Below are 24,749 nucleotides of genomic sequence, written 5' to 3' on the forward strand. Positions count from 1 at the left end.
TTCATCTTTCAATCTTAGCTGATTAAATAAGTAGGCTACTCACCCTGCACTTCTCATAACACTTCTTCCAACTGTAATTAAACTAATTATGCAATTACTTAGTCTGTCTCCTCAAGTAGGCTGTAGGGACTTCTGTGTCTTGGTTATAGCTATATCCCCAGGGCCTAGCATCAGGCCTAACCCATAAGTACCCAATAAATACTTCTTGAAAGAAGAGCAACAGTTTGGGAAAGTAAAATGAGTTTCACGTGACTGGAGTTTAGAGAGATTTGCCAAAAACCTTCCTAAAACCTGTTTATCAGTGGCCTCTGGTGGCCACCAATAAAAAGTGCATAAGATAGGGCCTTAGGGGCCAAGTGACAAGGTCTGGGCTGGACTCTGCCTCCTGCAGGTCACCTATGCACACTGATCATAGTGTCTGATGGAAAAAGCCCCTGTCCCCACCTTTTGTGATTTTGCAAGCTGCGATTCCCTAACTTCTGAATGTAAGTCGTTTGGACTCTTCATATTGCTAAACCTAGGCACTGATCAGGACAGGGGGATGGAAACTCAGGGCCCAGGTCCAGCACTGCCTTGAAACCAATAGGACAATCATTGCCCTGATTGCTCACTCCTGAGGCATTCTTGAAGACTCTAGGGAAGCATTGCAGTGCTTAAGATTTGCCAGTAGATGGCGCTACTTCCCAACGTGCCTAATGCAAGGATAAGGAATTACTCAGCCTCTTCACAGGTTCCTCCAGAACGAATATTTGGGCTTCAAGGGCAGGTCACATCCAGCAGCCCTAGGTCTGTCATCCCTGAGGGAAACAGCCTCCATCTCAGGCCTGACCAGGCAAATAAGACAAGCAAGCAATATGGATGCTCCAATGGCTTTATTAACTCCCTCTTTCCACTGTGGCAGGACTTCATTAGCTGGAGAGCTGGAAGGGAGGCCAAGAAGCTGTGGTCTCAGTACGGGTCATTAAAGGGGTACAGAGGATGCCCTGCATCCCTTGGGACTCTCTTCCCATCCACCTGGAAAGAGAGACAGATAGATTACTGCATCAGCAGGAGTTGCCATTCCAAAGACTCCAGGCATCTTCCCCAAATCTTCCTAAACAAACTAATCTGTGTACAACATTACATCAGATGGCAGTGGCCAGGATCCCCATCTCAGAGAACATCACAGTATCAACAGCATTCTAGCACCAAACCCATAGCCTGATACGTAGCTGCCCCTGCCCCTAAGAGTGTGCAGTCTCAACTGAGATCAAGAGGCCAGGAACCATTTATTTCCCTAAGCACAGCAGACTTCCCTCCCAACCCAACCCCTCGAGTGAGGTCAACAATGCCTTCTGGGCTCTCCTCATATCATTTACTGAGAATCTACTACATGTCAGGAACTGGGCTCATTTTACACATAGGAAGCTGAGGCTTGGAGAACTTTAATAACTTGCTCTAGGTTGCAAGATATCAAGAAGCAGCACTGAGACTCACAGGTTATATGCCTTATCCCTGAGCCATACTTCCCTGAGCTCAATAAAGAGAAATGAGAGCACTATGTCCAGCATAGCAATCCCACCCACAACATTGTGTCCCTCTCACAACCAGCAAGCCTGAGGTCACACCTGGGCCAGAATCCCACCCCAAATCTCACATTCGCCAAGTCTAGGGGCCTGATACATCCTCACCATAAGCATAGGCACAATATATCGCCAATTTTTGTTCAGGGCATTTAGCTGCTTCATCTCTTCTGGGCTAAAGGTGAAGTCAAACACCTGAGGATGGAGAGTGGGGTTCAGGAACAACAGCTTTGTGAGCAGAAGCTGGGGTTCCACAACACTGCCTTTTTACCCAGGTAGAGTCAGGGCCAAGAAAATGTCCCAAAGAGCTAAAGAAGATAGAACCCATTACCAAGTACCTTGATGTTCTGAAGGATTCGAGAAGGAGTGATACTTTTGGGGATGCAGATCACTTTCCGCTGGACCTGCCACCTAAGTTGGGGGATTAGATAGATGAGGAAAAGGAGTCAGTATTCATAAGCATTATTTTGTTCTCCATGCAGCCTTCCCTAAGCTCCTAGAGCACCTGAGCCCTGCTGCAATGGGGAATATGCCTAGAGTGGCCTCCCTCCAGATCACAGGGCAAGATCCTCAGCCTCACTCAGACACTGAAACAAGAAATCCCTTAACCCTTGCCTCCCAACTCAGGGCCCTCTCCCTAAGACTGCCCCGTACCTGAGCAAGATCTGAGCTGGAGATCGGCCATACTTTTCAGCCAATGCCAGGACTACTGGTTCCTCCAGCAGGACAGGCTCATCAGGATCACGCCATGCACGATCAGAGGAGCCCAAAGGGCTATAAGCAGTTACCTCCAGGCCACGTGCTTGGCAGTGGGCAATTAGCTCGTTCTGAGCCAAGTATGGGTGGCATTCCACCTGAGCCAAAGAATAACCCATCACCATGAAGTGGTCACACCCAGCTTGCTTGGCCATCCCAGACATGCATGTCTGGACCAACCCCCTATTGCTGACTCCCCCACTCCCCTTCAGCCTGTTTTTCTCACCATTTCCCATTGGCAATTTCATTCTCTCCCACTGCTTCAATGCCCACCTTTAGGCAGAGGACTTCTGCACCAACACTCTGACAACTTGCTAGCCATCTCCCTTAAGCAGATCCATTGTTTGCTCACTCATGCTCTTGAGCACCCAACCCCTAAACCACTCATCTGCTTGCTGTCCTTACCTGCAAGACAGCTGGACGCACGGAGGCCACACTAAGTATGTCATCGATCTGCCGACTATTGAAGTTGGACAGGCCCAGTGCCCGCACCAGCCCCTTAGCCACCAGTGCCTCCAGAGCCTTCCAAGTCTCCTTATAGTGGGTGGAGTCGTAGCATATGGTCCCATCAGCATTCTTCGGGAAGGGGTTGTCTCCCCGCCTGAGTGAGAGACAGCCCCACCAAGTGTGGACACAAATGCCAGGTTTCTGCCCTACCTGACCATCCAGCCACTCTGTGTCCCAAACTCCAATCCCAGAGAGGACAAAGGGCCAAGAATTTTTAAAAAGCCATGCTTTTTCTTTTTTCTTTCTTTCTTTTTTTTTTTTTTTTTTTTTTTTGAGACGGAGTCTCGCTCTGTCCCCGGGCTGGAGTGCAGTGGCCGGATCTCAGCTCACTGCAAGCTCCGCCTCCCGGGTTTACGCCATTCTCCTGCCTCAGCCTCCCGAGTAGCTGGGACTACAGGCGCCCGCCACGTCGCCCGGCTAGCTTTTTTTGTATTTTTTAGTAGAGACGGGGTTTCACCCTGTTAGCCAGGATGGTCTCGATCTCCTGACCTAGTGATCCGCCCGCCTCGGCCTCCCAAAGTGCTGGGATTACAGGCTTGAGCCACCGCGCCCGGCCTCTCTTTCTTTTTTTTGAGACACAGTCTCACTCTGTCGCCCAGGCTGGAGTGCAGCAGCACGATCTTGGCTCACTGCAAGCTCCGCCTCCCGGGTTCACGCCATTCTCCTGCCTCAGCCTCCTGAGTAGCTGGGACTACAAGCGCCTGCCACTACACCTGGCTAATTTTTTTGTATTTTTAGTAGAGACAGGGTTTCACTGTGTTAGCCAGGATGGTCTCGATCTCCTGACCTCATGATCTGCCCGCCTCGGCCTCCCAAAGTGCTGGGATTACAGGTGTGAGCCACCATGCCCAGCTAAAAATAGTCATGCTTTTTCATCCTTTCAGATCGTAACTCAGGTGTTAAGTTTACATGGAATGCCTATGCCCCCTCCTCTTCCTAGACCTAGATATCTCCTCTCCCCTAGGAAGTCTTTCTTAACTCATCCTCAGGGAGTTATCCGCCCTTCTTCCAGCACAGGGCACGGCACTAATGGTGGGCTCCTCTCACATCTTCTGCTGAGACGTACTTATTACTCTAACCCCAGATGCTCAACAGAAAAGTCAGCACCTTTTCTGAATGAATAAAGGGAGCAGGAGGGTTACAGGTGCACACCCTAGGGTAAATACCATGTGAGACTGCCTTCATTTTTCTAGAGTTAAACTCCTGTAGCTACAGCTAAGCTGCTGTAGCAGAAGAGGCTAAGATCCCAGGTCAGGCTCCTCAGCTTGCCATGCAAATGAGTGTTTGTATCCTGCTCTGCTGCTGTGACTTACAATAAGTTACTAACATCATCCTGCTAAACCCCCTGATTCCCCAGATGAGGCTCTGGCAAGGCTCACTCAAAGGCATAAGGCCAGTGCATCAGGTACAGGTCCAGATACTCCAGCTGGAGGTCAGCCAGAGTCTTCCGGAGGGCAGGCTCCACATCCTCGGGGTGGTGCTTGGTGTTCCACAGTTTGGATGTCACGAACAGCTCCTCCCGAGGCACCGCCTAGTACAGGGGGAAGGGCCTACAGTGAGAAGAGCCACAAACACCTGGTCTCACCCACGCTCAACTCTGAGAGAAGAACGGAAGGAAGCTGATGCCAGATTCCCTCCAGCTGGGCCCCAGCCCCAGCTTCTAAGTTATCTCACCCCACCTCTCTTTACAACCCCAGTCCTTACCTTGCCTGGTCCCACGTCCTCCTTCAGGGCCTCCCCAATCTCAGGCTCATTGCCGTAGATAGCAGCACAATCAATGTGGCGGTAGCCTACACTAAGGGCATACTTAACAGCTGCTTTTACCTGCCAGGTGAGAGAAGCAGAGGTTTCAGCTCTATGGGTTTCAGCCTTCTACTGTCGCCACCCCAAGGTCAATGCTCGGGGAGGGGCGGTCAGAAATATAGCAGGCACATCTATGCAGTGGAGGTGAAAAGATGGAAGATGAACTGGGCGCGGTGGCTCATGCCTGTACTGTAATCCCAGTACTTTGGGAGGCTGAGGTGGGCAGATCACCTGAGGTCAGGAGTTCGAGACCAGCCTGGCCAGCTGGAGGTCAGCCTAGCCAACAAGGTGAAACCCCATCTCTACTAAAAACACAAAATTAGCCGGGTGTGGTGGCAGGTGCCTGTAATCCTAGCTACTCAGGAGGCTGAGGCAGGAGAATCACTTGAACCCAGGAGGCAGAGGTTGCAGTGAGCTGAGATTGTGCCACTGCACTTCAGCCTTGGCAGCAAGAGCGAAACTCCGTCGCAAAAAAAAAAAAGAAAGATGGAAGATAGTTTCAGTCTAAGGGACCAGAAGCCTCTTCAGAGGCTCCAAACCCTTTGCTCTGCTCCCACCCCAACCAGTCTCTAAGATGCCTTCCTACCCAAGCCATCTCAGCAAGGTCTAGCAAAAACTAACAATATTTTTCCGGCATCTACCATAAAGAGGGCTTTAGTAAATATTTTTTCAGGCTGAGCATGGTGGCTCATGCCTGTAATCCTAGGACTTTGGGAGGCAGACATGGGAGGATTGCTTGAGGGCAGGAGTTTGAGACTAGCCTAGTCAACATAGCGAGAACCCCCACCTCTTAAAAAAAAAAATTAAGGCCAGGCGTGGTGGCTCACTTTGGGAAGCCGAGGCAGATGGATCACCTGAGGTCAGGGGTTCAAGACCAGCCTGGCCAACATGGTGAAACTCCATCTCTACTAAAAATACAAAAATTAGCTGTGCATGATGGCACATGCCTGTAGTCCCAGCTGCTCAAGAGGCTGAGATAGAAGAATCGCTTGAACCCAGGAGAAGGAGGCTGCAGTGAGCTGAGATCATGCCACTGCACTCCATCCTGGGTGAGACAGAGTGAGACTACATCTCAAAAAAACACACACAAAAAAAACAAAAAAAATTAAAAACAATTTTTTTTTTTTTAAATAAAGGCCAGGCATGGTGGCTCACATCTGTAATCCCAGCACTTCGGGAGGCCGAGGCAGGCGGATCACATGAGGTCGGGAGTTTGAGATCAGCCTAACCAACATGGAGAAACCCCGTCTCTACTAAAAATACAAAATTAGCTGGGCATGGTGGTACATGCCTATAATCCCAGGTACTTGGGAGGCTGAGGCAAGAGAATCGCTTGAACCCGGGAAGTGGAGGTTGCAGTGAGCCAAGATGGTGCCATTGTACTCCAGCCTGGGCAACAAGAGTGAAACTCCGTCTCAAAAAAAAAAAAAAAAAATTGGCTGGGCGCAGTGGCTCACGCCTGTAATCCTAGCAATTTGGGAGGCCAAGGTGGGCAGATAACAAGGTCAGGAGATCGAGACCATCCTGGCTAACATGGTGAAACCCTGTCTCTACTAAAAATACAAAAAATTAGCCGGACATTGTGGCGGGCACCTGTAGTCCCAGCTACTTGGGAGGCTGAGGCAGGAGAATGGCGTAAACCTGGGAGGCGGAGCTTGCAGTGAGCTGAGATCGTGCCACTGCACTCCAGCCTAGGTGACAGAGCAAGACTCCATCTCAAAAATAAATTAAATAAATAAATTTTTAAAAATTTAAAAAATAAATAATAAAAAATTTTTTTTCAATCAGAAGACAGATGGATAAATAGACAGAAAAAAGAAGTATAGACCATAGAAACAAGTTCCAGGTTCTAAGGAGCTAGTTAGAGAAACATAAGAAAAAATTCCTAGGCCAACAACATACAGGAAGTCATGTAGACAGACTCTGGGAGCTCTGAGAGCACAGGCCAGCAAAAGAGGTTAGAAGGGGGAAAAGATTAAGGAAGGCAGATAAGTGGGCTGAAAGCTGGACCCAGAACCCCCTAATGAGAGAGAAGAAAACAGGCATCAGGTAGAAGGATGGGTTAGTTAATTTTGCTAAAATCCAGACTGGAAACATGGCATCAGCAGCAGAACCAAGGGTACCCAGCCTTAGACACAAAGCACCCAAAGCTCTTATTGTGGGTGCCTGGCATAGTATTCAAGATACCCACCTGGGTGCAGACGTACTTCCCTTAACATCTGACCCCTGCTGTTCTATGCCCCGACTTGGCCTTGGCTGTGGCCCCCACCCCCTGCCTTGACCTAGCTCATGGACTTGTCCGAGGCTGTGACAAGTGCCTGCCTGAAGCACAGGGACCCTGGCTCCAAGCTCCTAAGCAGCTATAGGAAAGAAAGCAAAAGGGAAAAAAGACATAGGTCATCCAAGCACACCACAAATACCAGTTTAAGTTCCAGATAGAAGAATCTGTTCTCTCTGCTGGTACTTCTCTCAAACGTAATCCCCAAACTTGTCTTCACTCTGACTCCAGATTTCCAAGGAAGAAGGAAGAAGCGCTGGGGAAATGCCCCATTCCAGGCAGGAGCCAAATCTCATAGCTACGTCCACCCTAAGAGAGCAGGTCTACACTCCCAGACTCCCCTCAGCTGGGAGGGTCCACACCAGGGGTCAATCATCAACTTTAATAGTCCTTGAGTTAAGAACTACATTTACATTTTTAAGTGGTTATGTATTTATTTTATTATTATTTTTCTTGGGATGGAGTTTTGCTCTTGTTACCCAGGCTGGAGTGCAATGGCACGATCTCGGCTCACTGCAACCTCCGCCTCCCGGATTCAAGTGATTCTCTTGCCTCAGACTCCTGAGTAGCTGGGATTACAGGCATGCACCACCACGCCTGGCTAATTTTATATTTTTAGTAGACGGGGTTTCTCTGTGTTGGTCAGGCTGGTCTCAAACTCCCAACCTGAGGTGATCTGCCTGCGTCAGCCTTCCAAAGTGCTGGGATTACAGGCATGAGCCACTGCACCCAGCTTAAGTGGTTACTTATTAAAAGGTCACGTGAGTATATAATCACCTCCATCTGTAACTTGTCCAATATAATCTAATTGTTTTTTAATTTTCTTTTCCTTAATTTTTGTTCCCCTAGACGGCGTCTTGCTCTGTTGCCTAGGCTGGAGTACAGTGGCATAATTGTGGCTCACTGCAACCTCTGCCTCCCAGGTTCAAGCAATTCTCCTGCCTCAGCCTCCCAAGTAGCTGGGATTACAGGCGTGTGCCACCATGCCCGGCTAATTTTTGTATTTTTAGTAGAGACGGGGTTTCACCATAGTTGCCAAGCTGGCCTCAAACTCCTGACCTTGTGATCTACCTGCCTTGGCCTCCCAAAGTGCTGGGATTACAGGCGTGAGCCACAGTGTCCAGCCTACTTTTTTTTTTTTTTTAAGATGGCCTCGCTCTGTCCAGGCTGGAGTGCAGTGGTGTGATCATAGGTCACCGCAGCCTTGGCTTCCAGGGCTCCAGCAATCCCCCTAACTCAGCCTCTCGAGTAGTTGGGACCACAGGCACATTCTAATTTTCTAAATTTTTTGTAGAAATGGGGTCTCACTGTATTGCCCAGTCTGGTCTCAAATTCCTGGGCTCAAGCACTCTTCCTGCCTCGGCCTTCCCAAGTGCTGGGATTACAGGTATGAGCCACCACACTTGGCCCCATCTTGTTCTTTAAAAAAAAGTTTGTGACTGGGTGAGGTGGCTCACACCTGTAATCCCAGCACTTGGGGAGGCCAAGGCAGGTGGATCACCTGACGTCAGGAGTTCGAGAGCAGCCTTGCCAATATGGTAAAACCCTGTCTCTACTAAAAATAAAAAAATTAACCAGGTGTGGTGGCTCGTGCCTGTAGTCCCAGTTACTTAGGAGGCTGAGACACGAGAATCACTTGAACCCACGAGGCGGAGGTTGCAGTGAGCCAAGATCACGCCACTGTACTCCAGCCTGGGGAACAGAGTGAGACTCAGTCTCAAAAAAAAAAAGTTGAGTCGTCCTGAAGCGGCGGCCAGAGAAGAGACAAGGGTACGAGCATTGGATCGCCATGCCTTTCTTGGACATCCAGAAAAGGTTCGGCCTTAACATAGATCGATGGTGGACAATCCAGAGTGCTGAACAGCCCTACAAGCTTGCTACTCGATGCCATGCTTTTGAAAAAGAATGGATAGAATGTGCACATGGAATTGGTGCTATCCGGGCAGAGAAAGAGTGCAAGATAGAATATGATGATTTTGTAGAGTGTTTGCTTCGGCAGAAAACGATGAGACGTGCGGGTGCCATCAGGAGGCAGCGGGATAAGCTGATAAAGGAAGGGAAGTACACCCCTCCACCTCACCACATTGGCAAGGAGGAGCCTCGGCCCTGAGCAGAGCAGCTGGTGATGTCTGGAGGCTGATTTTCCCGTTCTCTGTTCTCCACTGGAAAGGTTGTTTACGGAAAACCTCCTTGTCAAAGTGTGTAAAAATAAAGGATTGCTCCATTTAAAAAAAAAAAAAAAAAGTTTGCTGGACCTGTATGTTAGTGTGTGCCTGTGGTCCCAGCTACTCAGGAGGCTGAGGTGGGAGGGTCACTTTTGAGCCTAGGAGGTCAAGGCTGCCATAAGCCAAGAACGTGCCACTGCACTCCAGCCTGGGCAACACAGCGAGACTCTGTCTCAAGTAAAAAAAAAAAAAAAAAAAAGCTTGCTGACCTTTGGTCTATACAATCCACCTAGTTATTCTTCAAACCTTGACACCTTCTGTGTGCCTAATTCTGGACTGAGCAGTAGGGAGAGGCTAAGCCCTCAAAGAACCCAGTGTGGGAGAGGAGACATGATCACAGCACAGGGTGATAACTGCCATATTAGGGGTCATAGCGTAGGGATGGGCACAGAGGGGCCACATGTCTGCCACAGCACTCAGTGCAGATCCAGTTAGAGAAACATGTCCTTCCTATGCCCCCGGCGCTGCTGGGTCCCTCAGCCCACTCTCTGAGTCAGCTGGGGAAGCCCAGGGTATATAACTGGTCTCTTCATCTCTTCCCACTGCTCTCCAGGCTCATCCCCACTGGAAGGGGAGTATGGGGATGGGGCTGCTAGGAAAATGCAGGCAGAGGCTCAACAAGTTTTTCTTTTCTTCCCCCATCCCTCACCTGACCAGGCTCACTCTTCCAGGTACCCAGACCAATCAGAGGCATCTTCTGCCCAGTGTGCAGGAGAACACAGGAAGCCGCCATTGCCCCCTGAAACACAGATGGGAAGAGAATGGTGTTGGGGTTAGTGCTGTTGTTCAGATCTCAGATATCCACTGTCAAGAATACTGCAAAACGCCCGGGCACAGTGGCTCATGCCTGTAATCCCAGCACACTGGGAGGACGAGGCGGACAGATCACCTGAGGTCAAGAGTTCAAGGCCAGGCACAGTGGCTCATGTAATCCCAGCACTTTGGGAGGCCGAGGTGGGTGGATCATGAGGTCAGGAGATCGAGACCATCCTGGCTAACACGGTGAAACACTGTCTCTACTACAAATACAAAAAAATCAGCCAGGTGTGGTGGCAGACACCTGTAGTCCCAGCTACTCTGGAGGCTGAGGCAGGAGAATGGTGTGAACCTGGGAGGTGGAGCTTGCAGTGAGCCAAGATCGGGCCACTGCACTCTAGCCTGGGCGACAGAGCAAGACTCTGTCTCAAAAAAAAAAAAAAAAAACAAAGAGTTCAAGACCAGCTGGGCCAACATGGTGAAACCCCATCTCTACTAAAAATACAAAAATTATCGGGGCATGGTGGCACACACCTGCAGTCCCAGCTACTCGCGGGGCTGAGGCACAAGAATCACTTGAACCTGGGAGGGGGAGGTTGCAGTGAGCAGAGATCATGCCACTGCACTCTATAAAGTATGGGCCAGGAAGGGGTGGGGAAGAGGGGACAGAGGTAGAGCACAAACACATGGTTATATATGTACCTGTGAGCAAGGGCAGTGGAGACAGGGTACCCAAAACCAACCATGGCCAGTAGCTCCTGAACAAATACTGACCAGACCACCAGCTTGGATGCCCTTTTCTGTGGCAGGCTAAAGATCTCTATTAAAGAACTGCACTATCTAAAAACAAAAACAGGATGGCCACATAGAAGCACCCAGTCTTGACTAAATAAGGTCTCAAGCCAGTGTAAGGCAGGCAAAGGCCATTATGAGAGAAAGAGACCAGGTAACTGAATAGGCCCAGGAAGGGACCACTTCTCTGGCAATGAAATTAACATTCCCAGGAGGTTGTCAGAACTACAGATTCTCGGCCGGGCACGGCAGCTCACGCCTGTAATCCCAGCACTTTGGGAGGCCGAGGCCGGTGGATCATGAGGTCAGGAGATCAAGACCATCCTGGCTAACTCAGTAAAGGCCCGTCTCTACTAAAAATAAAAAAAATCAGCCGGGCGTGGTGGCGGGCGCCTGTAGTCCCAGCTACTCGAGAGGCTGAGGCAGGAGAATCACTTGAACCCAGGAGGCGGAGGTTGCAGTGAGCTGAGATCACGCCACTGCACTCCAGCCTGGGCAACAGAGTGAGACTTTATCTCAGAAAAAAACAAAAAAAGAACTACAGAGATTCTATTCTCTAAGTACCTTTCACAGAGGTCTGGTCAGCCATGCTGGTAGGCCTGAGTGGGCTCCTACAAGGGAGGTAAAGGGAGTCCTAAAAAAGGAACTTTTTTTTAGACTCAGGGTCTGGTTCTGTCTCCTAGGTTGGAGAACGGTGGTATGATCATGGTTCACTGCAGCCTTGAACTCCTAAGCTCAAGTGATATTCCTGCCTCAGCCAACTACAGGCCTGTGCCAGCACACCTGGATGTTTTTGTTTGTTTTTTTTTTTTTTTTTTTTGAGACGGAGTCTCGCTCTGCCGCCCAGGCTGGAGTGCAGTGGCCGGATCAAGCTCCGCCTCCCGGGTTCACGCCATTCTCCTGCCTCAGCCTCCGGAGTAGTTGGGACTACAGGCGCCCGCCACCGCGCCCGGCTAGTTTTTTTTTTTTTTTTTATTTTTTAGTAGAGACGGGGTTTCACCATGTTAGCCAGGATGGTCTCGATCTCCTGACCTCGTGATCCGCCCATCTCGGCCTCCCAAAGTGCTCGGATTACAGGCTTGAGCCACCGCGCCCAGCCTCACCTGGATGTTTTTAAACTTTTTTAGAGATGGGGTTTGGCTAGGTTGCCCAGGCTGGTCTTGAACTTCTGGCCTCAAGCTATCCACCCACTTCAGCCCCCTGAGTTGCCAGGATTACAGGTATGAGCCACCATATCCAGATCTTTAATTTTTTAGTTGAGAAAATAGGCTCAAAGAAGTGAAGTTAGACTGGGTACTGTGGCTCACGCCTGTAATAAGAGCACATAGGGAGGCCAAGGCAGGCAGATCACTTGAGGTCAGAAGTTAGAGACCAGCCTGGCCAACATGGTAAAACCCCATTTCTACCAAAAAATACAAAAATTATCTAGGCGTGGTGGCATACGCCTGTAGTCCCAGCTACTCTGGAGGCTGAGGCGGGAGAATCGTTTGAACCTGGGAGACGGAGGTTGCAGTGAGCCAAGACTGCGCCACTGCACTCCAGCTTAGATGACAGAGCCAGATTCCATCTCAAAAAAAATTAAAAAAAAGTGAAGTTATTTGCTCCAAATCAACAGCCAAGAAGTGGCAAAACCGGCTGGGCACAGTGGCTCATGCCTGCAATCCCAGCACTTTGGGAGGCCGAGGTAGGTGAATCACAAGGTCAAGAGATCGAGACCAGCCTGGCCAATGTGGTGAAACCCCGTCTCTACTAAAAACACAAAAATTAGCTGGGTGTGGTGGCAGGTGCCTATAATCCCAGCTACTCGGGAGCCTGAGGCAGGAGAATCACTTGAACCCGGAAGGCGGAAGTTGCAGTGAGCTGAGATCGCATCACTGCACTCCAGCCTGGGCAACGGAGGGAGACTCCATCTCAAAAAAAAAAAAAAAAAAAGAAGTGGCAAAACCAAGGATCTAAGGAGGAGCTAATGGAAAAAAGGCAAATAAACACAGACCTATAAAAAGATACTCACGGTAGATACATGTGTGATGTGCTACAGAAAAGGGAAAGGACAAAGAAATATTGACACTGATTCATAAGAATTCCCAAGAGTCAAGGGGAAGAACTCTTACCAGGAAGGGGAAACTATACACATGACTTCAGTGCAGCAGAAAAATAACTAATTACAGATACAAGTAAATTTCCAACCAAAGATAACTGGAGCCTCCTCCTCTGGAAAGCTATGAAAATAAGAAGTCACCAAATGGCCCAACAATACTCATTTTATCAGTAAATTGAATGTTCCAACTCTTGTGCAAAACCCAAGAGAAAAACATGTTTAAATATTTAAACTGCCTTCCTTCAGTTTATGGTCTTGTAATGGGAATAGCTGATATCAGTACACTGTGATAAGAGCATTGATCAAATTCTGCACAAGAGCTGCAAAAGGGTGGCAAGAAAAGAGTAACCTTGCCAGGATGGCTTCTTGGAGGCCATCTCTTCCTGAGTCAAGTCCTAAAGAATAACTGAACAGGAGTTAGCCAAGTGAAAGAAAAGGAGAGAGAACGTTCACACCAAGAGCCAATGAGGTAGATATAACCTTTTCCCTTGATCTCATCGGTACCATGAATATCACTCTTGGGACTGACTTAATTGCTAACAATATCTTTATAAATATAATCTTAGTTTCCAGGTTCTAAACGGATGTAGGATAGAGCAAGTAATAAGACAAGCTGTGGCCGGGAGTGGTGGCTCACGCCTGTAATCCCAGCACTCTGGGAGGCTGAGGCGGACGGATCACCTGAGCTCAGGAGTTCGAGACCAGCCTGACCAACATGGTGAAACCCCGTCTCTATTAAAAATACAAAAATTAGCCGGGTGTGATGGCATGTGCCTGTAGTCCCAGCTACTCAGGAGGCTGAGACAGGAGGAATTGCTTGAACTCGGGAGGTACAGGTTGCAGTGAGCTGAGATCGCACCACTATACTCCAGCTTAGGCAACAGAGCAAGACTCCAGCTCAAAAAAAAAAAAAAAAAAAAAAAAATTAGCTGTGCATGGTGGCGCATGCCTGTAACCTCAGCTACTTGGGAGGCTGAGACATGAGAACTGCCTGAACCCAGGAGGCGGAGGTTGCAGTGAGCCGATGTAGCGCCACTGCACTCCAGTCTGGGCAACAGAGTGAGATCCTGTCTCAAATAATAATAATAATAATAAGTTGAGGCCAGGTACAGTGGCTCACGTCTGTAATCCCAGCACTTTGGGAGGCCAATGCAGGCAGATCACTTGAGGTCAGGAGTTCGAGACCAGCCTGGCCAACATGGCGAAACCCCCTCTCTACTAAAAATACAAAAATTAGCTGGGCATGGTGGTGCGTGCCTGTAATCCCAGCTACTCGAGCAACTGAGGCAGGAGAATCACTTGAACCTAGGAGGCAGAGGTTGCAGTGAACTGAGATCAGGCCACTGCACTCCAGCCTGGGCCACAGAGTGAGACTCCATCTCAAAAAAAAAAAAAAGAAAAAAAAAAAGCAAGTCGTGAGTAAAGCCAATACACCAACACTGTCTTTCCTAATACTTCTGATCCAGGAAGAATTTTATATCTAGTTTAAGTTGATTTTGGAAACCACTCTTTTCTGCTAAAACAAAATCGAAACTGTTCAATCTGAGCATCAGACCACAAACTACCAGGGCAATGCTCTTTATAATCAAACTTTTCAAGGACACAAATTTCTAAGGGATCAAGTAAGCAAGTCTGGACCTGACAAGAGGAACCTGGTGGCCTGCTGCCACCGGGGTCTAAGGCAGGTTTCCTGGGCTTACTGCCCAATGACCTGTTGGCCTCTTGCAGATTACCCAACACACATGAGAAGGCTCTGAAATTACAACTGGGATGAAAGCTTGAACAACACCCTGGCTTAAGGGGAAAAGGAAGAAGAAACTTGAATCTTGCTTCTCCCTTTCTTTTGCTAGTGAAACTGAACACCAAAAGGGCTGAGGCTTGGAGGACAGGGATGAAAGAGGTAGGAGATGTGCAAAGAACAAGAGCTCCCTAGGGAAGAATGAAGGTGCCACATAGATGTTCTTCTCTAAGACAGAAAATCATCCTCAGTCAGCTCCTGACTTCCTCATCTTCTGCTTGATACACTGCTTTCCAGCCTAGCCGTGCATTAACAGATTCCAGACTCCGGGCTTGTCAGGAACTGCCTATCTGGACCTTTGGCAGCATTCAGAAACCTTCATGTTATCTTTATTATTATTATTTTTTTTTTGAGACGGAGTTTCACTCTTGTCACCCAGGCTGGAGTATAATGGCGCGATCTCGGCTCACTGCAACCTCCACCTCCTGGGTTCAAGCGATTCTCCTGCCTTAGCCTCCTGAGTAGCTGGGATTACAGGCGTGTGCTACCACACTCAGCTAATTTTTGTATTATTAGTAGAGACAGGATTTCACCATATTGGCCAGGCTGGTCTTGAACTCCTGATCTCAGGTGATCCACCAGCCTCAGCTTTTCAAAGTGCTGGGATTACAGGTGTGAGCCACTGTGCCCAGCCTATCTTTTATTTTATTTATTTTGTTTGAGACAGAGTTTCATTCTTGTTGCCCAGGCTGGAGAGCAATGACACAATCTTGGTTCACCACAACCTCCACCTCCCAGGTTCAAGCAATTCTCCTGCCTCAGCCTCCCAAGCAGTTGGGACTACAGGTGCCTGCCACCACGCTTGGCTAATTTTTATATTTTTAGTAGAGTCAGGGTTTCACTATATTGGCCAGGCTGGTCTCAAACTCCTGACCTTGTAATCTACCTGCCTTAGCCTCCCAAAGTGCTGAGATTGCAGGCGTGAGCCACTGCACCCGGCTAGCTTTTTTTTTTTCTTTAAGACGGAGTCTTGCTCTGTCACCCAGGCTGGAGTACAGTGGCATGATCTTGGCTCACTGCAACCTCTACTTCCCAGGTTCAAGTGATTCTCTTGCCTCAGACTCCAGAGTAGCTGGGATTACAGGCACCCACCACCACACCCAGTTAATTTTTTGTATTTTTAGTAGAGACGGGGTTTCACCATGTTGGGTAAACTGGTCTCAAACTCCTGACCTCAAGCAATCCACCCACCTCGGCCCAACGTACTAGGATTATAGGCATGACCTGCCGTGCCCAGCCAGAAACCCTCATGTTATCTTTTTTTTTTTTTTTTTTTGAGACGGAGTCTTGCTCTGTAGCCCAGGCTGGAGTGCAGTGGCACGATCTCAGCTCACTGCAAGCTCCGCCTCCGGGGTTCACACCATTCTCCTGCCTCAGCCTCCCGAGTAGCTGGGACTACAGGCACCCGCCACCTTGCCTGGCTAGTTTTTTGTATTTTTTAGTACAGACGGGGTTTCACCGTGTTAGCCAGGATGGTCTCGATCTCCTGACCTCGTGATCCACCCGTCTCAGCCTCCCAAAGTGCTGGAATTACAGGCTTGAGCCACCGCGCCCGGCCCCTCATGTTATCTTGAAGTATGAAAGGGAGATGTGTGGGTTGAGTGGGGAGGGGGGTATTATCAGGACTCAGGTTTTATTATTTCCAATTCAGTGCATAGGTTCCTTCCCTCTGTTGAATTCTTTCTTTCTCAAAGGGCTCTACAGTTGCTGCTTGGAGGCAGGGAACTAGAAGACGCAGGAAAAAAAGGAAACAATATCTACATGAGTGTTTCCTGGCTGCATGGGCCTTTCCTCTGCCTCCCACAAATGCTGGTGTGGGAGTAGTTGGTGAGGAGAGTATTTTCTCCTGTACTTTTCTTTTTGAGACAGGGTCTCACTCTGTTGCCCAGGCTGGAGTGCAGTGGCCCATTCATGACTCACTGCAGCCTCGAACTCCTGGACTGGAGCAATCCCAAGTAGCTGGGACTACAGGCACATGTCACCACACCCAGCTTATTTATTTACTTATTCATTAAAACAGAGTCTTACTCTAATGTCCAGGCTGGAGGGCAGTGGTGTGATCTCAGCTCACTGCAACCTCCACCTCCCAGGCTCAAGCTATCTTCTCCATTCAGCCTCCCACGTAGCTGGGACTAGAAGCATGGGCCACCGTGTCCAGCTTAGTTTTTGTATTTTTCGTAGAGATGGGGTTTCTCCTCGTTGCCCAGGCTGGTCTCAAACTCCTGGGCTCAAGTGATCCTTCTGCCTCAGGCTCCCAAAGTGCCGGGATTATAAGTGTGAGCCACCACGCCTGGCCTTATTTTTCTTTTGTAGAGATAGGGTCTCACTATGCTGCCCTCTCAAACTTCTGGCCTCAAGAGACCCTCCCACCTTGACCTCCTAAAGTGCTGGGATTACAGGTGTGGCTTTCTCCTATACTTTTTTTTTTTTTTTTTTTTTTTTGAGACGGAGTCTTGCTGTGTCGCCCAGGCTGGAGTGCAGTGGCCGGATCTCAGCTCATTGCAAGCTCCGCCTCCCGGGTTTTTACGCCATTCTCCTGCCTCAGCCTCCCGAGTAGCTGGGACTACAGGCGCCCACCACCTCGCCCGGCTAGTTTTTTGTATTTTTTAGTAGAGACGGGGTTTCACCGTGTTAGCCAGGATGGTCTCGAACTCCTGACGTCGTGATCCGCCCGTCTCGGCCTCCCAAAGTGCTGGGATTACAGGCTTGAGCCACCGCGCCCGGCCTTTTTTTTTTTTTTTGAGACGAAGTCTTGCTCTGTCACTCAGGCTGGAGTGCAGTGACGTGATCTCGGCTCACTGCAACTCCACCTCCCAGGTTCATGCCATTCTCCTGCCTCAGCCTCCTGAGTAGCTGGGACTACAGGCGCCCGCCACCACACCCAGCTAATGTTTTTATATTTTTTAGTAGAGACAGTGTTTCACCGTGTTAGCCAGGATGGTCTCGATCTCCTGACCTCGTGATCCGCCCGCCTCGGCCTCCCAAAGTGTTGGGATTACAGGCGTGAGCCACCGTGCCTGGCCTCTTCTATACTTCTAAAAAAGCCAGCTTGGAAAATCACCTTACGTGTGTAATGTTGGCCAGATTTTGTCAGTTTAGCTGGGTTTTAAATCTTGTTAATACTTATAGATACAGAAAAAGAGAATGCTCGGCCGGGCGCGGTGGCTCAAGCCTGTAATCCCAGCACTTTGGGAGGCCGAGGCGGGTGGATCACGAGGTCAGGAGATCGAGACTATCCTGGCTAACATGGTGAAACCCCGTCTCTACTAAAAATACAAAAAAAAAACTAGCCGGGCGTGGTGGCGGGCGCCTGTAGTCCCAGCTACTTGGGAGGCTGAGGCGGGAGAATGGCGTGAACCCGGGAGGCGGAGCTTGCAGTGAGCCAAGATCACGCCACTGCACTCCAGCCTGGGAGATACAGCGAGACTCCGTCTCAAAAAAAAAAAAAAAAAAAAAAGAAAAAGAGAATGCTCTAATATGTAACCTAAGACTGCAATAATACTTCCTGTACTTCTTGATGTATGTGAAAAGAATTTTAAAATATATATTCCTAAATCTTTCTCTAGTCCATCCATATCTACCTCCACTGCCACTGCCCCATCTCTGACCACCATTACTCTTTTTTTTTTTTTTTTTAAGACAGAGTCTTGCTCTGTCACCAGGCTGAAGTACAGTGGTGTGATCTCAGCTCACTACAACCTTCGCCTCCCAGGTTCAACTGATTCTCCTGCCTCAGCCTCCCCAGTAGTTGGGACCACAGGCGCATGCCACCACACCCGGGTAATTTTTGTATCTTTAGTACAGACGGGGTTTCACCATGTTGGCCAGGATGGTCTCCATCTCTTGACTTCGTGATCTGCCTGCCTCAGCCTCCCAAAGTGCTGGTATTACAGGCATGAGCCACCGCACCCTGCCTCTTTAAATTTTTTTTTGAGACAGAGTCTCACTCTGTTGCCCAGGCTGGAGTGCAGTGGCATGATCTCGCCTCGCTGCAACCTCAGCCTCCCGGGTTCAAGTGATTCTCCTCCCTCAGCCTCCCGAGTAGCTGTGATTACAGGTGTGTGCTACCACACCCAGCTACTTTGTGTATTTTTAGTAGAGACAGGGTTTTGCCATGTTGGCCAGGCTGGTCTCGAACTCCTGACCTCAGGTGATCCTCCTGCCTCGGCCTCCCAAAGTGCTGGGATTACAGGCGTGAGCCACTGTGCCCAACTGACCATCACTCTTTACTTAAACCACAGATCTCGGCTTCCAATGTGGTCCCTCTTCCCACAGTCCATCACCAGATCCAACCATGTGACTCCCAGTCTCAAACCCTTCCAGCAGTTCTCCCCTATATTCATGATAAAGTCCAGGCTACTCAAAACCTGGCTCCTATCTTCCTCATTTCACCACCTCCTCATGTCAGACTGTATTCCAGACTTTGAACACTCAACAGGGTGACACTACTTACCTGACTTTAGGTGTCTGCACACTTTCCTTCCCCAAACCCTATCTTTGCTTGGCTAACTGCTGCTCATCCTTCAGCTAGCACTTTACATTTCTGGCTCCTTTCCAGGTACAGTGGCTCATACATGTAATCCTGGCACCTGGGCAGGCTGAGGCGGGAGGATCACTTGAAACCTGGGCAACAAAGGGAGACACTGTCTCTACAAAAATTTGTTTTTTTCTTTCCGAGTGTGCTTGCTAGGGAGAATTTTTTTCTTTTTTTTAAAGATTAACTGGGCACAGTGGCGTGCACTTTATAGTCCAAAGGCTGAGGTGGCAGGATCACTTGAGCCCACAAATTTGAGGCTGCACTGAGCAAGGATTTCACCACTACACTCCAGCCTGGGCAACAGAGTGAGAGACCCCCATCCATCTCTAAAAAATAAATAAATAGGCCGGGCGCGGTGGCTCAAGCCTGTAATCCCAGCACTTTGGGAGGCCGAGGCGGGCGGATCACAAGGTCAGGAGATCGAGACCACAGTGAAACCCCGTCTCTACTAAAAATACAAAAAATTAGCCGGGCGTGGTGGTGGCGCCTGTGGTCCCAGCTGCTCGGGAGGCTGAGGCAGGAGAATGGCGGGAACCCGGGAGGCGGAGCTTGCAGTGAGCCGAGATCGCGCCACTGCACTCCAGCCTGGGCAACAGCGTGAGACTCCGTCTCAAAAAAAAAAAAAAATAATAATAATAATAATAATAATAAATAAATAACTAAATGGATGGCTACTTCCATGTACTAATAGCATGTACACATCACTACATTTTTCCTTCTGTTTATATATAAATTTCCCCCACAAACCTGGCTACTCCTTGAGGTCTGAGCCTGTCATCTGCTTGAACTCCTAGAGTACCTGTCCCATACATACATACATACATACAATGTACACATTACACACACACACACCACACACACACTCACACACGGCTTATGGAGGAGAGATCTTGACAGGTTGAGTTTGGCCAGCTGGAAGGACATTTGAGGAAATCGCTGCCTCTATCACCGTCTTCCTTTACTTCTTGGAAAATCTGGAAAGAATCCCCTTGAAGAATATCAAAGCACTTTACTATACTCGGCAAAAAATCCCAGTGGACCAGATAGAATCACACTGAGATTGCTTCTGTATCAAAGATAAGGAAACAGATTTTGGAAAAGTAACAGGCCTGCAGCCCTGAGTATGAACCATCTGAAGGGGAAGAGTTAATTAACAGTAGCCTCATCCAGTGAAGGTTCAGATCTGTGTCTCACTTTAACAGAGTTCTGGGGCAACAGAATAACATGTTGGACTTTCCCAGACTCGAGGCAGGCGTCTAAGTAAGAGAATTATCCCCATTTCCCTCCACTTCCGAGAACCATTCCTGCACCTGCGTAAGAAAGCCCGAGCAGCTGGAAAAAGCACGTAGGTGAGCAAACAAAAAGATGGCAATTAAAACTTACAGATCACCTAGTATGCGCTGTGCGCCTTCAAAGCTTTATCTCAATTGTTGCTACAGTTCTAATGTAGGACCACATTTTATTGCTGAGGAAACAGGTTCAGAGAAACTGGGAAGTTAGCAAGATCATACAGAGAAAAGAAGAGCTCAAATCCGAAACCAAGTCTCGTCCCCTCCAGTGCCCTGCGCTCTTCGCTCAACCCGGGGGGCTGACATTCAGTCGTAAAGGATCGAGGCCATATCCTCTGGGAGAAAGGCCAGCAGCAAGAGAAACTCACCTTGGCACAAGCACAGAGCGTGAACACAGTAGTGTGGCCTGGGCTCAGTTCTGCACCCTGTCAAAGATCCAACGGTCCTTAGCTTAAGTCTGGCGGTGAGGAGGAAGCTCCACCCGGAGGGAGGGGCAGGGGCCGGGCATAAAGGATCACGCGCAGGGTGGACCTCCTTCCCCGCCTCCCAAGGAAGGACCTGAAGGGGATGGAAACCAGAGCTGGGAGGTAGTACCGTCTCCACCTCTGGATCCTCGAGGTCGACCTGGCCGGAACTTGGTCACTCACTCCGCAGCGCGAGTTTGGAGAAGTCCTAGGCACAATGAGGCAGGTGGCGCTGGCCACGTGGGCGGTCCAGGGGGCGGGGCCAGCCGCGCCTCTTACTGGCCCACATTGCACTGCGCGCCTGGGCGCCGCCGCTGGCGCTTTTCCGGGGGAAGTAAGGTCCCAGATGCTACGTTGCAGGTTCTTCTGGTGTCGGCCCTCCGGATTCACAATGCCATCCCTGGCTCCATACTCTCCCTAAAGTTAGGTTGAGTGGATTCCCAAAGTTTACCAAAGTTGGCCGCGTTACATTTAGTTCAAGCAAACTGAGGCCCAGAGAGCAGCTGCAACACCGAGGTTGGCCAGAATACAGAAAGACCTCGGGTCTGCAGATGCAGGCGCTGGAAAGTGCCTGGTCCCTCTGTCTGGACCATGGACCCGTGCAGCAAGTTATGTGCCAGGCACTGTGCGTAACACTTAATGAACATGGTTTTATTGAATCTTCAGGATAATCCTGGAAAAGGAATATTCTTTTTTTTTTTTTTTTTTTTTTTTGAGACGGAGTCTCGCTCTGTCGACCAGGCTGGAGTGCAGTGGCGCGATCTCGGCTCACTGCAACCTCCGCCTCCCTGGTTCAAGCAATTCTGTGCCTCAGCCTCCCAAGTAGCTGGGATTACAGGCGCCCCATACCACGCCTGGGTAAGTTTTTTGCATTTTTTAGTAGAGACGGGGTTTCACCATCTTGGTCAGGCTGGTCTTGAACTCCTGACCTCGTGATCCACCCGCCCTGGCCTCCCAAAGTGCTGGGATTACAGGACTGAGCCACCGCGCCTGGCCGAAAAGGAATATTCTTTTATTTCGTACAAGCCTTTTAAAAAGTCGTAGGACAGGCCGGGCGGGGTGGCTCAAGCCTGTAATCCCAGCACTTTGGGAGGCCGAGACGGGCGGATCACGAGGTCAGGAGATCGAGACCATCCTGGATAACACGGTGAAACCCCGTCTCTACTAAGAAATACAAAAAACTAGCCGGGCGAGGTGGCGGGCGCCTGTAGTCCCAGCTACTCGGGGGGCTGAGGCCGGAGAATGGCGTGAACCCGGGAGGCGGAGCTTGCAGTGAGCTGAGATCCGGCCACTGCACTCCAGCCTGGGCTACAGAGCGAGACTCCGTCTCAAAAAAAAAAAAAAAAAAAAAAAAGTCGTAGGACAGCATACATACAGAAAATACACCAATCTTTTTTTTTCTTCTTCTTCTTCTTTTTTTCCTATTCTACATCCAGGGAGAAAGAAAATGTACAAATCTTAAATGTATACAGTACTTTTTTTTTTTTTTTCAATGTAACTGCCATCCAGATGAAGATACAGATATTACCAGCACACCATAAGCCTGTGAGGATGCATTTTATGGATTGGACAGACTCAGCAAGGTGAAAGCTATTTATAATTTTCCCAAAGTCACACAGGTATTAATTACATGACAGATCTGAGATTTGAAATAGTCTGTGCTGTTTGAGTGGAGAGGTGTCTTGCATTTATGTGTTTTCCTTGGCAGGGATGGGCAAGACACAGGGTTATCTCGGTTTGGTTCTGCTTTTCCCCACACCTTCGCTCCCCTAGAGCCACTCTTCCCATTTCCCCACCCCCATGATCCCCCACTGTCTCCCCAACATAAGTGATGTCCTGGTGGACCAATTGTCTAATATATCAGGCCATCCTCATAAAAACAATCAGACTCGGTGGGGTGCGGTGGCTCACGCCTGTAATTCCAGCACTTTGGGAGGCCAAGGCAGGCAGATTACCTGAGGTCGGGAGTTTGAGATCAGCCTGACCAACATGGAGAAACCCCGTCTCTATTAAAATTGCAAAATTAGCTGGGCGTGGTGGTGCATGTCTGTAATCCCAGCTACTCGGGAGGCTGAGGCAGGAGAATTGCTTGAACCTGGGAGGCGGAGATTGCAGTGAGCCAAGATCGTGCCACTGCACTCCAGCCTGGGCGACAGAGCAAGACTCTGTCTCAAAAACAAAATTTTGTCTCAAAAACAAAAATAAAAACAAAAAACAAAAACCATACTGCTCCCCTACCAGTGAGAAAGAGAAGGAAAGGGCCAACAGACAGTTTGCCCTTGCTGCCCCTAAAATATGATGATTCCTAGACACCATACATATAGTGGTTTCATATAGCCTCTCAGTCCTATGTAACTGAGCGCTTAGCTGTGTCTTCTTTTTTTTTTTTTTTTTTTTTTTTTTTGAGACGGAGTCTCGTTCTGTCACCCAGGCTGGAGTGCAGTGGCCGGATCTCAGCTCACTGCAAGCTCCGCCTCCCGGGTTCACGCCATTCTCCTGCCTCAGCCTCCCGAGTAGCTGGGACTACAGGCGCCCGCCACCTCGCCCGGCTAAGTTTTTGTATTTTTAGTAGAGACGGGGTTTCACTGTGTTAGCCAGGATGGTCTCGATCTCCTGACCTCGTGATCCGCCCGTCTCGGCCTCCCAAAGTGCTGGGATTACAGGCTTGAGCCACCGCGCCCGGCCAGCTGTGTCTTCTTATGAAACCATAACTAGGTCTATGGCACACCACCTGTTTTCTTTCCCTTCTTCCCCGGCTAATTTCTGTTTTTCTCTCATTCTTGTTGTCAGATTATACCTCCTATTAAATCCTTAGCATGTAAGCTTTGCCTTGAGCTCCGGTTTTCTAATATAGTTTTCTAGACTAAGATAAAACTAAATTAATTTTATACGGAGTGGAAAGAGAGAGAAGAAAAGAATGATTTAAAAGAACCAGGTCGTCCGGGTGCGGTGGCTCAAGCCTGTAATCCCAGCACTTTGGGAGGCCGAGACAGGCGGATCACGAGGTCAGGAGATCGAGACCATCCTGGTTAACACGGTGAAACCCCGTCTCTACTAAAAAATACAAAAAACTAGCCGGCCGAGGTGGCGGACGCCTGTAGTCCCAGCTACTCGGGAGGCGGAGGCAGGAGAATGGCGTGAACCCGGGAGGCGGAGCTTGCAGTGAGCTGAGATCCGGCCACTGCACTCCAGCCTGGGTGACAGCGCGAGACTCCGTCTCAAAAAAAAAAAAAAAAAAAAGAACCAGGTCAGGGCCAGGCACGGTGGCTTACGCCTGTAATCCCAGCACTTTAGGAGGCTGAGGCAGTTCTCTACTAAAAACACGGAAATGGCCAGGCATGGTGGCTTATGCCTGTAATCCCAGCACTGTGGGAGGCCGAGGCAGGCGGATCACAAGGTCAAGATTTCGAGACCATCTTGGCCAACAGGTGAAACCCGTCTCTATTAAAAATACAAAAATCGCGCCGGGCATGGTGGCTCACGCCTGTGATCCCAGCACTTTGGGAGGCTGAGGCAGGCGGATCACCTGAGGTCGGGAGTTCGAGATCAGCCTGACTAACATGGAGAATCCCTGTCTCTACTAAAAATACAAAATTAGCCGGGCATGGTGGCACATGCCTGTAATCCCAGCTACTCGGGAGGCTGAGGCAGAAGAATCACTTGAACCTAGGAGGCGGAGGTTGCGGTGAGCTGAGATCACGCCGTTGCACTCCAGCCTGGGCAACAAGAGCAAAACTCCATCTCAAAAAAAAAGCAGCTGGGCATCGTGGTGCGCATGCCTGTAGTCCCAGGTACTCAGGAGGCTGAGGCAGGAGAATTGCTTGAACCCGGGAGGCCGAGGTTTCGGTGAGCCGAGATCTCCAGCCACTGCACTTTAGCCTGTT

The 24,749-nt window shown here is 49.4% G+C and overlaps 2 protein-coding genes across 13 annotated transcripts; one reads left to right on the forward strand and one right to left on the reverse strand.

The window, feature by feature from the left end:
• Positions 1–855: 855 nt before the first annotated feature.
• On the reverse strand, positions 856–21,084 carry AKR1A1 (aldo-keto reductase family 1 member A1). Of its 12 annotated transcripts, none has more exons than XM_077999324.1 (10): positions 21,049–21,084; positions 20,770–20,826; positions 9,781–9,870; positions 4,530–4,649; positions 4,205–4,356; positions 2,724–2,919; positions 2,217–2,416; positions 1,901–1,973; positions 1,671–1,757; positions 856–1,014 (listed from the first exon to the last, which is right to left on the reverse strand). In XM_077999324.1, the coding sequence occupies exons 3-10, from the start codon at positions 9,862–9,864 to the stop codon at positions 949–951; spliced, it is 978 nt and encodes a 325-aa protein (XP_077855450.1). In that variant the 5' UTR covers positions 9,865–9,870; positions 20,770–20,826; positions 21,049–21,084; the 3' UTR covers positions 856–948. The 12 variants fall into 12 exon arrangements, with proteins under 12 accessions (XP_077855450.1, XP_014993821.2, XP_014993810.2 ...); XM_015138335.3 differs by having other exon boundaries at positions 21,005–21,084; XM_015138324.3 differs by having other exon boundaries at positions 20,996–21,084.
• On the forward strand, positions 8,641–9,145 carry LOC693506 (NADH dehydrogenase [ubiquinone] iron-sulfur protein 5). Its single transcript, XM_001083338.5, has one exon. The coding sequence runs from the start codon at positions 8,696–8,698 to the stop codon at positions 9,014–9,016; it is 321 nt and encodes a 106-aa protein (XP_001083338.1). The 5' UTR covers positions 8,641–8,695; the 3' UTR covers positions 9,017–9,145.
• Positions 21,085–24,749: the final 3,665 nt, after the last annotated feature.

This window comes from Macaca mulatta, chromosome 1 (assembly GCF_049350105.2).
Source record: "Macaca mulatta isolate MMU2019108-1 chromosome 1, T2T-MMU8v2.0, whole genome shotgun sequence".
Lineage (NCBI taxonomy): Eukaryota > Metazoa > Chordata > Mammalia > Primates > Cercopithecidae > Macaca > Macaca mulatta.